At 41.2% G+C, this 16,548-nt stretch overlaps 2 protein-coding genes across 2 annotated transcripts in view; one reads left to right on the forward strand and one right to left on the reverse strand.

Moving 5' to 3' along the window:
- scai (suppressor of cancer cell invasion) overlaps positions 1 to 6,085 on the forward strand; it is a 46,346-nt gene extending 40,261 nt beyond the window's left edge. The window contains exons 15-18 of the mRNA XM_084159832.1: positions 1,050 to 1,122; positions 1,507 to 1,680; positions 1,770 to 1,870; positions 1,990 to 6,085. Of these exons, the coding sequence (XP_084015958.1) occupies positions 1,050 to 1,122; positions 1,507 to 1,680; positions 1,770 to 1,870; positions 1,990 to 2,139 (498 nt within the window). The 3' untranslated portion in view covers positions 2,140 to 6,085. The remainder of the gene's footprint in view (positions 1 to 1,049; positions 1,123 to 1,506; positions 1,681 to 1,769; positions 1,871 to 1,989) is intronic.
- A 1,361-nt stretch (positions 6,086 to 7,446) lies between these two features.
- On the reverse strand, positions 7,447 to 11,079 carry LOC311127302 (actin-related protein 2/3 complex subunit 5-like protein). Its single transcript, XM_084159112.1, has 4 exons — positions 10,643 to 11,079; positions 9,563 to 9,634; positions 8,947 to 9,123; positions 7,447 to 8,174 (listed from the first exon to the last, which is right to left on the reverse strand). Exons 1-4 carry the CDS (start codon positions 10,781 to 10,783, stop codon positions 8,112 to 8,114), a joined length of 453 nt encoding a protein of 150 aa, XP_084015238.1. The 5' UTR covers positions 10,784 to 11,079; the 3' UTR covers positions 7,447 to 8,111.
- Between the last annotated feature and the right edge of the window lie 5,469 nt (positions 11,080 to 16,548).

Here is a 16,548-nt window from a genome sequence, read left to right on the forward strand (position 1 = left end):
TTCATCAGCATACTTAAATTGATTGATGGTAGTTCCCTGGATTTTCGTCATATTATTTTACTGAACAAAAATAGAAAAGCAACATGCAACAATTTCAATGATTTTACTGAGTTACAGTTCATATAAGGAAATAAGTCTATTGAAATAAATTCATTAGGCCCTAATCTATGGATTTCACATGACTGGGCAGGGGTGCAGCCATGGGTGGCCTTAGGAACCAGGCCCATCCAATCCCCACAAAAGGGCATTATTACAGACAGAAATACTCCTCAGCACCCCCCACCCCAACCCTCAGACAATCCCGCAGGTGAAGAAGCCGGATGTTGAGGTCCCGGGCTGGTGGGGTTACACGTGGTCTGCGGCTGTGAGGCTGATTGGACGTACTGTCAAATTCTCTAAAACGACGTTGGAGGCACCTTATGATAGAGAAATGTACGTTCAATTCTCTGGCAACAGCTCTGGTGGACATTCCTGCATTCAGCATGCCAATTGCAAGCTCCCTCAAAACTGTGGCATTGGGTTGTGTGATCAACTGCACATTTTAGTGGCATTTTATTGTCCCCAGCACAAGGTGCACCTGTGTAATGATCATGCTGTTTAATCAGCTTCTTGATATGCCACACCTGTCAGGTGGAGGGATTATCTTGGCAAAGGAGAAATGCTCACTAACAGGGATGTAAACAAATGTTTGCACAAAATTTGAGAAATAAGCTTTTTTTGCGAATGGAAACTTCTTGGATTTTTTTATTTCAGCTCATGAAACATGGGACCAACACTTTACACGTTGCGTTTATATTTTTGTTCAGTGTTGTATTAAAAACAAAATAATAAAGGTAACACAACACAACCCAGGGGGGCACCAGGGAGATAGGGAGACAAGATAGGGAGACAAGATTGAGAACAAGGCATGCAGAGCTTAGTTAGGAGATCAACTTGTTAGACTAATTTTAAGATGCATTTAAAGAAAAGTGGACTATTCCTTTTGAGAATTCACTCTGGCGTGATCCTTACTAATGCTAATATTAATGCATTCTTGTATCTCCATGTAGAATTTCACCAATCTCTTCGGTCAGCCGCTGGTGTGCCTGCTATCTCCCACAGTCTATCCAAAGAGCATGCAAGGTTAGTTTGTCACTATTATTACAGCTTTTTACGCCTATGTACTCCTCTTAATTAGCGCGTTACAGGCAACTGTCAATTACTGTCATTGTTGAAGTCGGCAATTACACTGTGCAAACTCTTAACTATTCTAGAAAATAGCTCGTAGAGCTTGTCAGTTCATTCTCAAATGCATTGGCCTATTAATACCAGCCATTGTACTCGTTTAGACCTACTTATGTGGCAGATTGTTTTCCATTGGATTCTGCTATTATTTTAATTCATTTTATTGATTTGGTTTAGAAATTTGTGGGCAGAATAAGCCACGTGAGATGAGACGTTTTTGTGGGTGTTCTGAGAAAAACTGTTCTATGAATGCATCTCAACCTGGTCTCCTTCTTCTCTCAGACCAGTCCCAGCGCGGCAGCCTCTTCACACTCTTCCTTTACTGCCCCCTTCTGGCCTTCCTGTCAGTGTGTGGCCTGAGCAGCCTACGCCAAGGATTGTGGGAGAAGGCAGAGGAGTTTCTATACAAGGTGTACCGTGACATCGGCCAGATGATTACACGCTCACAAGCTATAGGTATGTTTATTTTTGTGGCAATTTTTTAGACGTTTTGTCATTTTAAGTGCAAATGTCACAACCATAACGGTGGAATTTCTCCTTCACAGACCAAGCTTTTCTACAGTTCTACGGTGATGAGTTCCTTCGATTGTTACTGATCCGCTTTGTGTTCTGCTCGGCTACACTGAGACTGCACAAGCTCTTCCGGGTAAATCAGTTTTATTGTGCCCTTGATACTTAGTTACATCTCCCATAGTTATTCACGGCAGTTACGGTAATTAGGGGCTAAAATGTAATGTCCCTTCTCTCTCTGTCTGCCTTTTGCAGGAGTCCAGGAGCTTCCCGGAATCGTACCCTCAGCTACCCAAACAGGACACGGTGGAGAGCAGCCTCCTGCAGAAGCATGTTCTGGAGCTGGCTGCCATGTTGGATGTGCGGAGCCTCTTTTGGGACGGAACGCTGGACGTGAACTACTGACCTTCAGCTGCCCAGCTAGTCACCACAACTATACAAACACAGACCAACCACAGACACGCAGACCACCGCTATACACACTCGCACAAGGGAGAGTCCTCATCTTTCAGAGGTAATGAAGTTACTGGTTGAACACACTGCAATAGTGTCCGTTTCTTTTTAACCCAAGACCCCCTTATTTTCCCCACCTTATCTACCTTTTTACCCTATCGGCTATATTTATTTTGAATACATTCATACAGCTACTTGTGGAAGTCAACTATGTACAATGCAAACATGAACAAGTCACCTAGCTACTTATATCCACATGAGATGAGCATGTACTTCCGTGTTGTTACTCATAAAAAAGCACTCAAATGAACACATGGTGCAGCTATTTTAGTCTGAGGGCGGCAGGAGGACATATGAAGCTATTGAGGGCTTTTACACTTAAAAAGACAGAAAAGAAATTAACATAGTTTTGCAACAGCACTGCCTGCAATGGGTTCTAGATGGACTGCAAATGGACTTCAATGCAAGCTGCAGGGATGTCTCATCTTCTGTGCGTGGGTAGATGTGTTGGCCAAGTTGACTGGATGTAGGGTTTAGAGTGAGACTACTCTGCATGTTTGTTTACCCGACTAGATCTGCTGGTTTTAACACATATCTAATTCTAACGTAATTGCCTGGAAGTTGCTTTTTTTAGTTTTGTTTCATTAGTCTGTTCTGTATAACTGAGGCCTGGAGGGGTAAAGTAACAGAGTGCCTATGCAGACCCTCATGAACAGTTTAGCCCTGTTCAGAAACAACCCCTTGCCCCTACCCTCTAGGCACCAGCTCCGACCCTTTAGGTACCAGCTCCTACCCTCTAGGTACTAACATAGGGTGGCGTAGTCGGCGGCTCTGAATGATCTGCAAACATGTCAGCTCATTTAGTGCAGTGACTGAGCAAGCGGGTGGTCGCTAATCTATTTTCACTGTCTTTTACTCCTTGTATCAGAGAAAGTTTTCGGACTGTGTTTAACACGGGTATATGTTTAAGCACCCTGCAGGTACACAGCTACCCAGCCCCTCACAGGCTAATCAAAATAGATAAATAGACATCTCTCCCAATCTTCTGCTTTTTCAAAGAAATCACTTCAGAAACCAGGGTAACACTCCTTCTGGGGTGGATCTTTTAAAAGATTTTTCTTTGACCTTGATTGGCAGCATATCGTTGGCAGCATATCTTTTGAGACATTGCAGGGTTGGAAAAGGCCTCTTTCTCCATGCTGTAGCCTATATGTTTTGGGGGTTGCATCCCATGGCAATTCTAGTCTTACGTGTATCCTCTTCTTTACCGGCTTTCTCCTGACCAGTTCTTTCAGACCAGTGGGGATGAAGGAAAGTAGGTAAAGGGGGGAGATTCTGAGATTCACCCCTCCTGATTCAAAAACGGTTGGTTTCTGGGAAATGTAGGACTTTTAGAGGCCCTGTGTCATTCATTATAACTAAGCCCCCATAATGGCATTCCTCTGTCTTACGCATGATGGTTTACTGGAGAGAGTTCATGCTGCTGTTTCTCTCTTTCTTTGCATGTCTTATCAGTATTATTGTCCATAGAGTTTACTCTGTGGAGTTCATGTTAGTCTGATTGCAGGTCAGTTCCAGCGTTAGCCGTCTAGCGAGTGCTCTGCATGGCAGCAAGCATCTTCTCATTTCCTTTTATTGATGGGGGCTTGAAGCAATGGAACCGGCTAGTGCTGAAACGGACTCCTGGCAACCAGTTTTAAGTATGTGTGTGGTGATGAACAAAAATAGCCAAACAATTTAGTTTTTTGTATTTACTGAGAGAGAAAAAAATGAATTTCAAAAGTAAGAAAATCACAATTTTAAATGTATATTTATGTATAATTGAAAATAACCGTATGTGATACAGAGAGATGTTTTGTCTTTAGTACGTATGTCGAATAGTTAATTGTAGAAGCTGTGAAAAATATATGCAGTTGGCATAGCAATTTAATGAATGAACTGCACATTGTCCCCCCCCCCACCCCCCATCAGTTGTTTTGGTCAAATTCAGCCAGCATACATTCCAAGGATATGGAGAGAGTTGGGGAAACTGACACGGTTCTCCCAATTGTAACATTGAAACAAACAAAAGTGGACCATTTCAACATGGGAAATACTACTCCCCATGGCAATTATAATAATATTTTGTTTATTTGTTGACAATGATAATATGATTAATAATGATGATAAAAAACAATAGTAGCCTTGCACTTTACTGTATTGAATTATGACCTAATCTTATTTGTCATGCTGTTGGTAAAAAGGCATGCCAGAGACCATCCAATCCATTATTCCCTACGCCACCCCACGATCATTGTAATACACATTTAGATATTTGATGTTTTTTGTCAATGACAGTGGACAAGAACACTGTCCATATTTTTTGTAAAAACATTAATTGTTGTGATATATGATATTATCTATGTTCTTTCATTAGAGCATGCATGTCTGTCCATGTTTGGGATGGCAGCACAGGGCATGATCATCCATGCATGATCATCCAGATCACACAAGACAAGCAGCCTAGCTCACTGGGAAGCACAAACTAGCGCAACAAGCTACACTACCGTAGCTCATATTCTCTTCACTTAAGGGACCCACTTTCATAGAAATGTATATCTACAAAGCCTCTGTGGACTGTTTCATTCAAACTGCCTTTTGGTTTTATCCAGTTTCTTTTTTCTTTTTTCTTCAAGCACATCATGGACCAGGCATCACAATCCAATTTTTAATTGCCTCCATTTTTATGGACAACTCCAATTCCCATAAGAGTTATCACTGCCAATACAAGTTGACTGATAAACTGTCAGGGGAAGGCCATGAAGAATTACTGTCCAGTTGAGCATATCACCCATGTCTTCTTGGACTATCCCTGATTCATGAATTTACAAACATGACAAAATCCTCAAGGGAAGAGGAAAAGCCCAAACACCCATACTTAACTAAACCTGATTCACCTGATTGATGCATTGTGACCGTGTCATATCATAACACTGTGAATTGTATGCAGTAAAACCATTTCGGGACACGTTTTCCTGCTTTGTCTTTGGGCCTTTGTTTACAGCCCGTTTTAATCTCGTGGTGACTTTACTCTCCTCCATGTAGTGTGTTATTGTGCATTGTAGTTAGGAGCAAGAGGGGAACAAAAAGCACTCATATTCTTACAGAAAAGTGTCAACGCTTCCTGTGCAAACTTAAGTGAAGCAACCCCTTTACTGTGTATCCCCATCCCAAAATAGGTCTTACTAGTGAGGATAGTACAGTACATGTAAAGTACATATGATATTTATGCATAATGACAAAGCCCTAGACACCATTTATTTATGTTATAATACCGGTAAACTTGTAAATCGTGACAGGATGTGACTGTCCTCTTTCCCCTGTTGGCATGTAGTTGAAGCCCTAATAAGGTGGAACGTTGAGAAACAAAGGAATGTCCATTCTATAAATTACTTACCTATTATTTGAAAGTCATGTCAATTCTGTGCAATATATTTCTATCTGCAATGCTCTGAACGTTTCGCACCATTGGATAAGCCCTAGACGAGTAACACAATGATATGGAACAAAAATATATTTAAATATGAACCTAAATTAATTTCTTGGGCCTAAATCTAAAATGTTACTTTGAGAGTAAGGGTGTTCTTTCTACCGGTTCCTACTGTTGTGGGAGGGAACGATTTCAAAGTGAGATATTGGTCGGAATACTCTTTCTTTATAAGTTAAGGGTTTCTAGAGATGCTAGTTAAACATTATTTGGCATTCTTTTGTTTATGTCCTTTAAACGGTTCTGTCCCATTTGTTGCCAATTATATTTGATGTTATTGTGAAGTATGAAGGAAAAACAAGTTGACTAAAATACCAAAACATGCAAGCTTTTTTGAATGCTCTTTAAGAAAAATTAAAAGTTTGACTGTTTTGTTTCAGTTTGTGTGAAATGTATTGTCTTTATTGAATAATCTTCTGACAGAATATATTGTTTAAATCTATTTTATTTATATATCCTTTTTTAAATAGGTGATTCCTTTGACTCTTCTCTGTTAAAAATGTGACTTGTCACAAAAGCATCACTCAAACATTTATTTCACACACAAAATCAACAATACAGTAGGCATAGGCAAGATATGAAGAGATGCCTTTGGACTGAAGACATTAACAATGTTGCTGAATTCATTTACAGACTCCAATTTTAACAGATTTTTGCAATGTGTTCCAGGGCATGGGAGTGTAGTAGTTAAAGGGATATTTTTCTAACCAAAATCAATGTCCCTCACTTATTAGCATACTATGAATTGTACCTGTTTCTTCTTGCTCTCAAAACGAAAAACAAATATTTCAGGAACGAAAAACTAAATATAAAAGTCCTTACTGTGTGACAATGGTCCCTTTTTTAATGGTCTTCAGTAATCTGATTTATCGAAGGGGTTTATGGACCGATATCTGTGTCAGTGATGGTTCTTACAATTAGACACCCCTAACTTGTGGGGTATTGGTTGATTCCCTGGGTGGCTGTAAGGTGTACTTGTTTAAAACCCTGTACGAAGAAACGTCATTTGGAGCTTAACATTTCTGGTTAAGCATAGAGGGTAGGCAGTTTTCATTCATTTGATTTAGGGCTCTATTCAATCCATATCGCGGAAGTTCTGTGTGATTTTAAATTGAAAGGTAAAGTTCCCATGTCAGTGGAGACTGCATTCACAGTAAACGCTGCATGTCGGCCCAATCGAAAATTAACTTTGTTTACTGCCGCCAACACTGCTTTACAATTTTTATAAATTCAACCTTGCCTCCTGATAGGTATAGCCTTCTTAAATTGATAGTTCACAAAAAATACAAATGTACATGATTTAGCACTTACCAAGGGTATTGTCGAGCAAACATCCAAAACCAAATTGACCCCTACGTACTTGTTACCACATAGCTCCACTTTACCTTATGATAGACCAAATGGAATTTTCTCCATATTGCAATCCTCACGGCTCTCTACAAGTGCATAGGACGGGGTTACTGAAAATATCCACTTTGTGCTTGCATAGCTCATCTAATTAAAATGTGTTAAAAACGAAAAAAGAATATACTATTTGGATGAGTGGTGTTTTTCTCTGGAACTAAAGTTTGTAGATTCACAAGAAGATGAGTTCCTAGTGTGGAGATGGAGCTAGCAGTTTGTCACACATTGTGTTCAATCTGAACAGGAATACAGGTTCCACAGCCAAATTCACTACCAACCTGCAGAATATACTAGACTAGAGGGCAAATGACAAGGACACTTGTTCCCAGTTAAGATGATCCATGAGTTTTATTGCAGCAGGCACTTTACAATGAAATACCCCATTATTCAATATCCCCCACCCACCAATTAATTGAATTCAATGAATCTCAATCTCTTTATATTAAATGTACTTTGTCTGTACAAAAATGACAATGAGACAAACTTAAATCTAAATATTCAACACTGTAAGCCAAAGGACATACACTCGCAAGCACACTCAATGTGTCACACAACACACACACTGGTATAAAGGTACAGTTGGTACCAAGTAACACTTGATGCACACCCTTTTACCTGCCATGTTCATGTCTCGTTATTGGTGTATCTGTCTTTTCCTTCCCCCACCCTCAAAGAAACAAATGCTGATGCTTATGAATAGTATTAGAACAGAAATGCAATGGTGAAAGAACGACAAACTTGTGATTGGGTACAAATGATAATCCTATACATATAATTTCCTTTAGTTACAGCTAAATATTTTCTAACAGAAAATAATGTTTCCTTTTTTTGTATGTTTTTTTTTTTTGTCTTTAACTTATGTAGTGTAAGGGTTTTTATCTTCAGGAAGAAATGTATTGTAATTATAAGCTACTATCCCTTATACAGAAGGCAGTCACTCCTCTTGCCAGTGGTCATGCGGGAGATGCTCCACGTGATGATAAAGCACGTCCCCTCAAACTGTCTTTCGGGCCGTCAGAACTCGAACGATTGACCCTAAGCCCCCAACTGCGAAAGCCTGAGTGAAGACAGAGGGGAAGAGCCAAATGAACAAACATCATACACACATGATACATTAGGTCAGGGATGGGCAATTTTGATGGGGGTGGGGGTCACATCTGAATTCATCATGAGGGGCCGCAGTTGCTCGCAGGTCTGCGTACCCATGTGCATACCCCCCCCCACCACCACCACCACATTGTGAGCAAGACATTTTAGCAGCCCCCCTCTTGACAGCTGAGAGAAATTTAAGTTTTAGAGTTAATTTCGTGCAATTCTACACATAGAGAAAATTTTGTTTTAAAGCAAGTTTGCTGCAACTCTACAAATTGCCATGGAGCGGAGAGACAATTTAGCAATATTACACATTTCATGTAATTCTACTAATTTTGTCATGGGACGGAGAGGAAAATGTGCTGTTTTATAGCACATTTCCTGCAATTCTACACATTTTGCTATACAGTGGAGAGAAATGTTTACCGTTTTTAATATAAGTGAGACTGACTAACAAAATCAATGGGGGCTCCCCGGACAGTAATTCAACCAAAATAGCTGGCCGCTAGACTAATTTACCAATCCAAAGATGTTTTGCTGACATGGGCTAATTGAGTGACTATCAGTAAAAAAACTGCTGATGCACAACCAAATTTCAAAATTGCACCTTGTGTATTTTACTATTCCAACTTGCCACAGTAAATTGAGACCCCGACTAAGTTTCCCCCATAAAAAAAAAAGTTTGTACTAGGTGGCTTAGAGTTTAAAGTTCGCAAGTTCAGATAGCGCTTTCACACCTTTTCGTGCCACTGTAGGAGAATGGCACTGCTATTGTCAGAGGGCTTCTCGAAGCCTCTATATATGTACTTCATAAGCAGGTCCACCCCACTTCTGTCAAGCGACTTGACGGCTGGCTCAATATCGCCGGACTTGAATGACGTCAACACTCGCAGCACTATTGCCAGAGCCCTTTCCTGCAAGACAGCAAGAGAGAGAGAGCATGTTTACGAAAGTTATTTACATCAGTGCAGATTCCCACGAGAGGCAGGCAACATTTTTTGGATGCTTGCTAAGCCTCCTGCCATGAGCTAGTGTTACGACGTTGCTTGTTGGCGAGTACCACTTGCACCAGATTCGGCTCATGCCTGGCTTGAACTCGGGACCTCTGCTTTGCTAACACGCGTGACCGCCCTCCTTGACAACATTCCAATGGTTTGAGCCACCCAAAAGGTACCAATTGGATGGCTCCATCCACGACATTTCAAGCTAGCTGTGGAGTGGGCTTACGGTACGTTCTTAACTCTGTTACACTAGCATTCTAAACCAATGTCAATATTGACAAAAGGAGCTTCCCACAAAGTTACATGATGCAAGAGTACAATTTCAGATTTGATTCACATCTTGGCCCATTACCTTTATTGCTGGATTCTTAGAGTTGACAGGAGGGTTCCGGAGAGCAATGTGAAAAGCTGTCATCATGTCTCCTGTGCATTAGTCGGTTAAGGAATGTAATACTTCCTATTGTCATATCCTAAATAGGTTTAAGGGGCAGGAACACATAATGCATCTCAAATGTTTTTCGACCAACAGAAACAGACCGATATCAGGGAGGGTTTTGATGCCAGCATCCAATGTGAGATCTCTTTCTTGAGACCTTAGGCTGCGGTTACACAGCCAGCCCAATTCTGATATTCTTCCAGGAATTGGTCTTTTGACCAATCACGTCAGATCTTTTTCAGAGCTTATCTAATTGGTCAAAATATCAGTTGGGCTGCCTGTGTAAACGCAGCCATAGAGGTGTCCGATCATAAACAGCCAGACCAACCATATTCCCAAATGATTCCTCTCAAATGGAGCAGAATGACGCAGAGGATCAAGCGCAGAGAGATACATAGCTATACCACCTTATAACGTGGGGGGAAAAATATATATTTTACTGGCTTTAAACTAATCCTGACCTGGTGTCACTGCCCTGAATGTGGCTCACTCGAAATAAACATACCTCGACATAAGGCCCTTATTAAAGGGGCCATGTTGACCCAACTGACACTCTGAAACTCCTGCCTCACCCAAATCAAATGGCACAGTGATTTCCCTAATCGATACTGGAGCAACTGTGTGTGCTTTGCATGCTAGTTATAGCCAACTATGTTTAGACATAACTACCTAGCTAACTGTTAGTTAGCAAATAGCTAAGACATTCAAGAGTCTCGGGTTTAGGTAGCTCTGGAGGGCGCCCTGGTCTGGACCAGAGCTAAGGACTGTTCAGCCAGATATATCCTCCATTGGCTAGCTAGTTAACAACCTAAACATACATATTTACACAACATCAACTAAGCTAGCTAGCAAGATACATTTGTCAGCACGAACACAAAAGCTATGTTGAGCATTTGGGTTTTGGATTAAAAACAAAATCACATCAAATCGCCGAGGCTATCTGTTAGCTAAATGTGCTAGTTAACATGGGGGGCATGCGCATGAACGTAAAGGATATTGCCTGATGAGGTTGTCTATCTCCGCGGCGTCCGGTCCTTGATTATCGACAGCCTCATCGTGATCATCCACGAATTTGTTCTCATCAAATTCATCTATGTCGAGTTTCCTGAATCGCGACGAAAGAGTGTTTTTCGCCATCGGAGCCACTTCGCTGGAGGAAACAGTAGCTAGCAAGCCAGCGAGCTAGTCCTCCACGGCGCTGTTGTTGAGTTGATTCGAGCGTAGTACAGCGTACTTGCTCTGTCGGTGCTCTTGCTAGCTACTTGCAAGCAGCCACAGTCTACGCAGATGAGACAAGCTAACGGTGTTTTGATTGTAATTTGTCTATATAATATTATCTGCCAGTGTTACAGTCATTACTTTTCAACCAAGTATCTAGCTAACTAATTTGACACGCGATAGTGTTGTTGTCAGATTCATTTTCACCTACGTGAAGCCAGCAGCACCAACCGTCACTTCCGGGTCAAATATTTGAAAAATCCTTCAAAATAAGTGTACTGCCCTGAAACCTAGACAATTATTGTAAATAAAATATAAATGCCAAAAAAAGTAGTACGGTACACCTTTGTCATTATATATTATTCAACTTATCAAACTCAATACATTTCGAAAAAAATTGTGTTTTTTAGTTTCAGTCCATTGGCCTTTCTGCCACTTATATTCGTCTCATAGAGAATGATAGAGGCCTCTAGTGGCCAAAAAGCTATGTTAGCATGGGCAGCGCCATTGAGGGCTTCCACCATTTTAATGTAGTCAACTGGGTGGGACTGAAGGTGTCCTAATGCTTCCCAGCCGGATTCGGAAGAGTTTGTGCATTTATTATGATGACATTTTGTGACTTTTTGGTCGTTTTGGACTTCGGTGAGGGTTTTTGACTTCGGTGAGACTATTTTGAGGAAGTGTATACTGACGATGGCGTCTCAAAATGGAAAAACAGTACTATTGACACTTCTTTCTTGTTTTTTAAGCGAAGGTCTTTTAAGGCAGTATGCGAGCACACTCGTTCGGTTCGGCTAGCCGAGTTTGGCTAGGCGCCAGCTTACCTGAAGCATGCTGACGCCTTTCCAACTTAATTGTCTGATCCCTCCTGGTGACCATGTTGGAGTCATGTCCAACGGGGTCATCAGTAGGGATCAGCCAATCGTGAAGAAGAAAATGTACTACTTCAAAATGGAGATTGCCTCAATGGTGCTGCCTATGCTGTCACAGACGCTACAGTATAATGGCACAGATACAAAGATGAGTCCTCCATTTATCTCTATGATTCCTGTAGTTCAATGGATGCTTTTCCTCTGGTTGGCTGTGAAGTTGAGGGTTGGGGCTGTTGGGAAAATGTAGCATAAGTTACCACTCTCAAATTCATATATTGTGTTTTGAGATCAACTACATTACAGTCTGACTGTGCAGAATCACTGATCTACAGATCATCTTGTAATCCAAACTGATTCTCTCAAATGCACTGATAGACAGAAATATAGGTCTATGGATGCAAGGACCTAGACCAACAATCAAAAGATTTAAGTGACAACCATAACATGAAAAGTGGAGTAAAACAACCGTAGCCTATGAATTTGGTTATTACTAGGGTAAGACAGGACTGAAAATGTTGAGTTAAATTCTTCAAGAACCAATATTAAAGGGAGTCAAATGTAATCTCATGTTCGAGGGGATACACCTGAGCAAGGTGCTGTGTAGATTCACTAATGTTCACATAATGAGTTGAGGTGCTACACTTATTTTTATAAACTCGGTGGTTGGAGCCCTGAATGCTGATTGGCTGAAAGCCATGGTATATCAGACAGTTTACCACGGGTATGAAAAAAAGTACTATTTACTGTTCTAAATACGTTGGTAACCGGTTTATAATAGCAATAAGGCACTTCGGGGGTTTGTGGTATATGGCCAATATACCACGGCTAAGGGCTGTGTCCAGGCATTCTGCATTGCGTCGTGCATAATAATATCCATGGTATATTGGCCATATACCACACCCCCTCATGCTTTATTGCTTAAATATATCCAGAGATTTTGCGCAGCTTCTTCTCCTTCGGTGGGGTTTTGCAGCAGACTACATAATTTAATGCTGTATTGCCGCCACCAACTGGACGGGGGTGAAAAATGTGTCAAAGAAAAGTAATTCCATTACAGGGAAGGGAGAGATAATATTAATCCGCACAAACTACAAAAAATTATTAACATTTAAAAAATATATATATATATTATTGTGTGTCCACACCTACTCTTTCAAGGGTTTTTCTTTATTTTTACTATTTTATACATTGTAGAATAATAGTAGCCACCCTTTGCCTTGTTGACAGCTTTGCACACGCTTGGCATTCTCTCAACCAGCTTCATGAGGAAGTCACCTGGTATGCATTTGCATGCACCTGGTATGCAGTGGTCTAAGGCACTGCATTGCAGTGCTAGCTGTGCCACTAGTTGAAGTAATATGTACCCACATGTACATATTACTTCAACTACTTCAACTAGCCGGTGCCCCCGCACATTGACTCTGCACCGGTACCCCCCTGTATATATAGCCTCCCTACTGTTATTTTATTTTACTTCTGCTCTTTTTTTCTCAACACTTTTTTTGTTGTTGTTTTATGTTTACTTTTTTGTTAAAAAGAAATGCACTGTTGGTTAAGGGCTGTAAGTAAGCATTTCACTGTAATGTCTGCACCTGTTGTATTCGGCGCATGTGGCCAATACAATTTGATTTGATAGAGATCCTGGTTCGAATCCAGGCTCTGTCGTAGCCGGCCGCGACCGGGAGACCCATGGGGCGGCGCACAATTGGCCCAGCATCGTCCAGGGTAGGGGAGGGAATGGCCGGCAGGGATGTAGCTCAGTTGGTAGAGCATGGCGTTTGCAACGTCAGGGTTGTGGGTTCAATTCCCACGGGGGGCCAGTATGAATTTTTAAAAAAATAATAATAATGTACACTAACTGTAAGTCGCTCTGGATAAGAGCGTCTGCTAAATGACTAAAATGTAAATGTAAATGTAAAATTAACAGGCGTGCCTTGTTAAAAGTTAATTTGTGGAATTTCTTTCCTTCTTAATGCTTTGAGCCAATTGTGTTGTGACAAGGTAGGGGGAATACAGAAGATAGCCCTATTTGGTAAAAGACCAAGTCCATATTATGGCAAGAACAGCTCAAATAAGCAAAGAGAAATGACAGTCCATCATTACTTTAAGACATGAAGGTCAGTCAATCCGGAAAATTTCAAGAACTTTGAAAGTTTCTTAAAGTGCAGTCGCAAAAACCATCAAGCACTATGATGAAACTGGCTCTCATGAGGACCGCCACAGGAAAGGAAGACCCAGAGTTATGGCAATTAACTGCACCTCAGATTGCAGGCCAAATAAATGCTTCACAGAGTTCAAGTTATTTTATTTATTTATTTTTGTGTGTGTTTTTTTTTCACCTTTATTTAACCAGGTAAGCCAGTTGAGAACAAGTTCTCATTTACAACTGCGACCTGGCCAAGATAAAGCAAAGCAGTGCGATAAAAACAACAACACAGAGTTACATATGGGGTAAAACAAAACAAAGTCAAAAATACAACAGAAAAAAAAAATATATACAGTGTGTGCAAATGTAGCAAGTTATGGAGGTAAGGCAATAAATAGGCTATAGTGCAAAATAATTACAATTAGTATTAACACTGGAATGATAGATGTGCAAGAGATGATGTGCAAATAGAGATACTGGGGTACAAATTAGCAAAATAAATAACAATATAGGGATGAGGTAGTTGGGCGGGCTAATTTCAGATGGGCTGTGTACAGGTGCAGTGATCGGTAAGGTGCTCTGACAACTGATGCTTAAAGTTAGTGAGGGAGATAAGTGTCTCCAGCTTCAGAGATTTTTGCAATTTGTTCCAGTCATTGGCAGCAGAGAACTGGAAGGAATGGCGGCCAAAGGAGGTGTTGGCTTTGGGGATGACCAGTGAGATATACCTGCTGGAGCGCATACTACGGGTGGGTGTTGCTATGGTGACCAATGAGCTAAGATAAGGCGGGGATTTGCCTAGCAGTGACTTATAGATGGCCTGGAGCCAGTGGGTTTGGCGACGAATATGTAGTGAGGACCAGCCAACAAGAGCGTACAGGTCACAGTGGTGGGTAGTATATGGGGCTTTGGAGACAAAACGGATGGCACTGTGATAGACTACATCCAATTTGCTGAGTAGAGTGTTGGAGGCTATTTTGTAAATGACATCGCCGAAGTCAAGGATCGGTAGGATAGTCAGTTTTACGAGGGCATGTTTGGCAGCATGAGTGAAGGAGGCTTTGTTGCGAAATAGGAAACCGATTCTAGATTTAACTTTGGATTGGAGATTCTTAATGTGAGTCTGGAAGGAGAGTTTACAGTCTAACCAGACACCTATTTGTAGTTGTCCACATACTCTAGGTCAGACCCGTCGAGAGTAGTGATTCTAGTCGGGTGGGCGGGTGCAAGCAGCGTTCGGTTGAAGAGCATGCATTTAGTTTTACTAGTGTTTAAGAGCAGTTGGAGGCTACTGAAGGAGTGTTGTATGGCATTGAAGCTCGTTTGGAGGTTTGTTAACACAGTGTCCAATGAAGGGCCAGATGTATACAAAATGGTGTCGTCTGCGTAGAGGTGGATCTGAGAGTCACCAGCAGCAAGAGCGACATCATTGATATACACAGAGAAAAGAGTCGTCCCAAGAATTGAACCCTGTGGCACCCCCATAGAGACTGCCATAGGTCCAGACAACAGGCCCTCCGATTTGACACATTGAACTCTATCTGAGAAGTAGTTGGTGAACCAGGCGAGGCAGTCATTTGAGAAACCAAGGCTATTTAGTCTGCCAATAAGTAACAGACACATCTCAACATCAACTGTTCAGAAGAGACTGCGTGAATCAGGCCTTCATGGTCGATTTGCTGCAAAGAAACCACTACTAAAGGACACCAATAAGAAGAAGAGACTTGCTTGGGCCAAGAAACACAAGCAATGGACGTTAGACCAGTGGAAATCTGTCCTTTGGTCTGATGAGTCCAAATGTGAGATTTTTGGTTACAACCGCCGTGTCTTTGTGAGACGCAGAGTAGGTGAACGGATGATCTCTGCATGTGTGGTTCCCACCGTGAAGCATGGAGCAGGAGGTGTGATGCTGCTTTGCTGGTGACAATGTCAGTGATTTATTTAGAATTCAAGGCACACTTAACCAGCATGGCTACCACAGCATTCTGCAGTGATACGCCATCCCATCTGGTTTGCGCTTAGTTTATATCAGTATAGTGTACCATATACACTTCTACAGTATAGTGTACCATATACACTTCTACACGTCAAAGAGGGCAGTCATGCACACGCACAAACACACAAACACACACACACACTCACATACACACACACACACACACACACACACACACACACACACACACACACCTCAGTCTGAAGGTATTTTTATGTTCTTACTTCTGAAACCCAGCACTCTGATTTTGATTCTAAAAGTCCCCACAATGTAGGATTATAATACATAAGAAATGTGCTTAGAACTGAGATGCTTTATGGGTACATCCAACAATGGCACCCCTAATCTAAAAAAAACTAAAATTGTCTGCACAAAACATGGTTGATTGAAATTGTCCCCACCAAACTGTTCCTTGTGGGGACCTGTCTGAATATTGGTGTTGGTACACAGAGAAACTAATCAGGGATTTGTGTAGTTGGCAAGTAAACCACTATTGAATGCCCCAGCTGTTTTATTGCTGTGAGAGACCACCTTGTCTCGACATCGTTGCATTGCCTTTTTCCAATGACGTTTAAAAATAATTTATCTCATTTGGATTATATAGTAATTTGTGTCGTTTAGCAGAAACTCAACATTACAACAAGGAGGCAGAATGACAGTACAATTACTG

The sequence above is a fragment of the Coregonus lavaretus genome (assembly GCF_964263955.1).
Source record: "Coregonus lavaretus genome assembly, chromosome: 4".
In the NCBI taxonomy this organism is placed as follows: Eukaryota; Metazoa; Chordata; class Actinopteri; order Salmoniformes; family Salmonidae; genus Coregonus; species Coregonus lavaretus.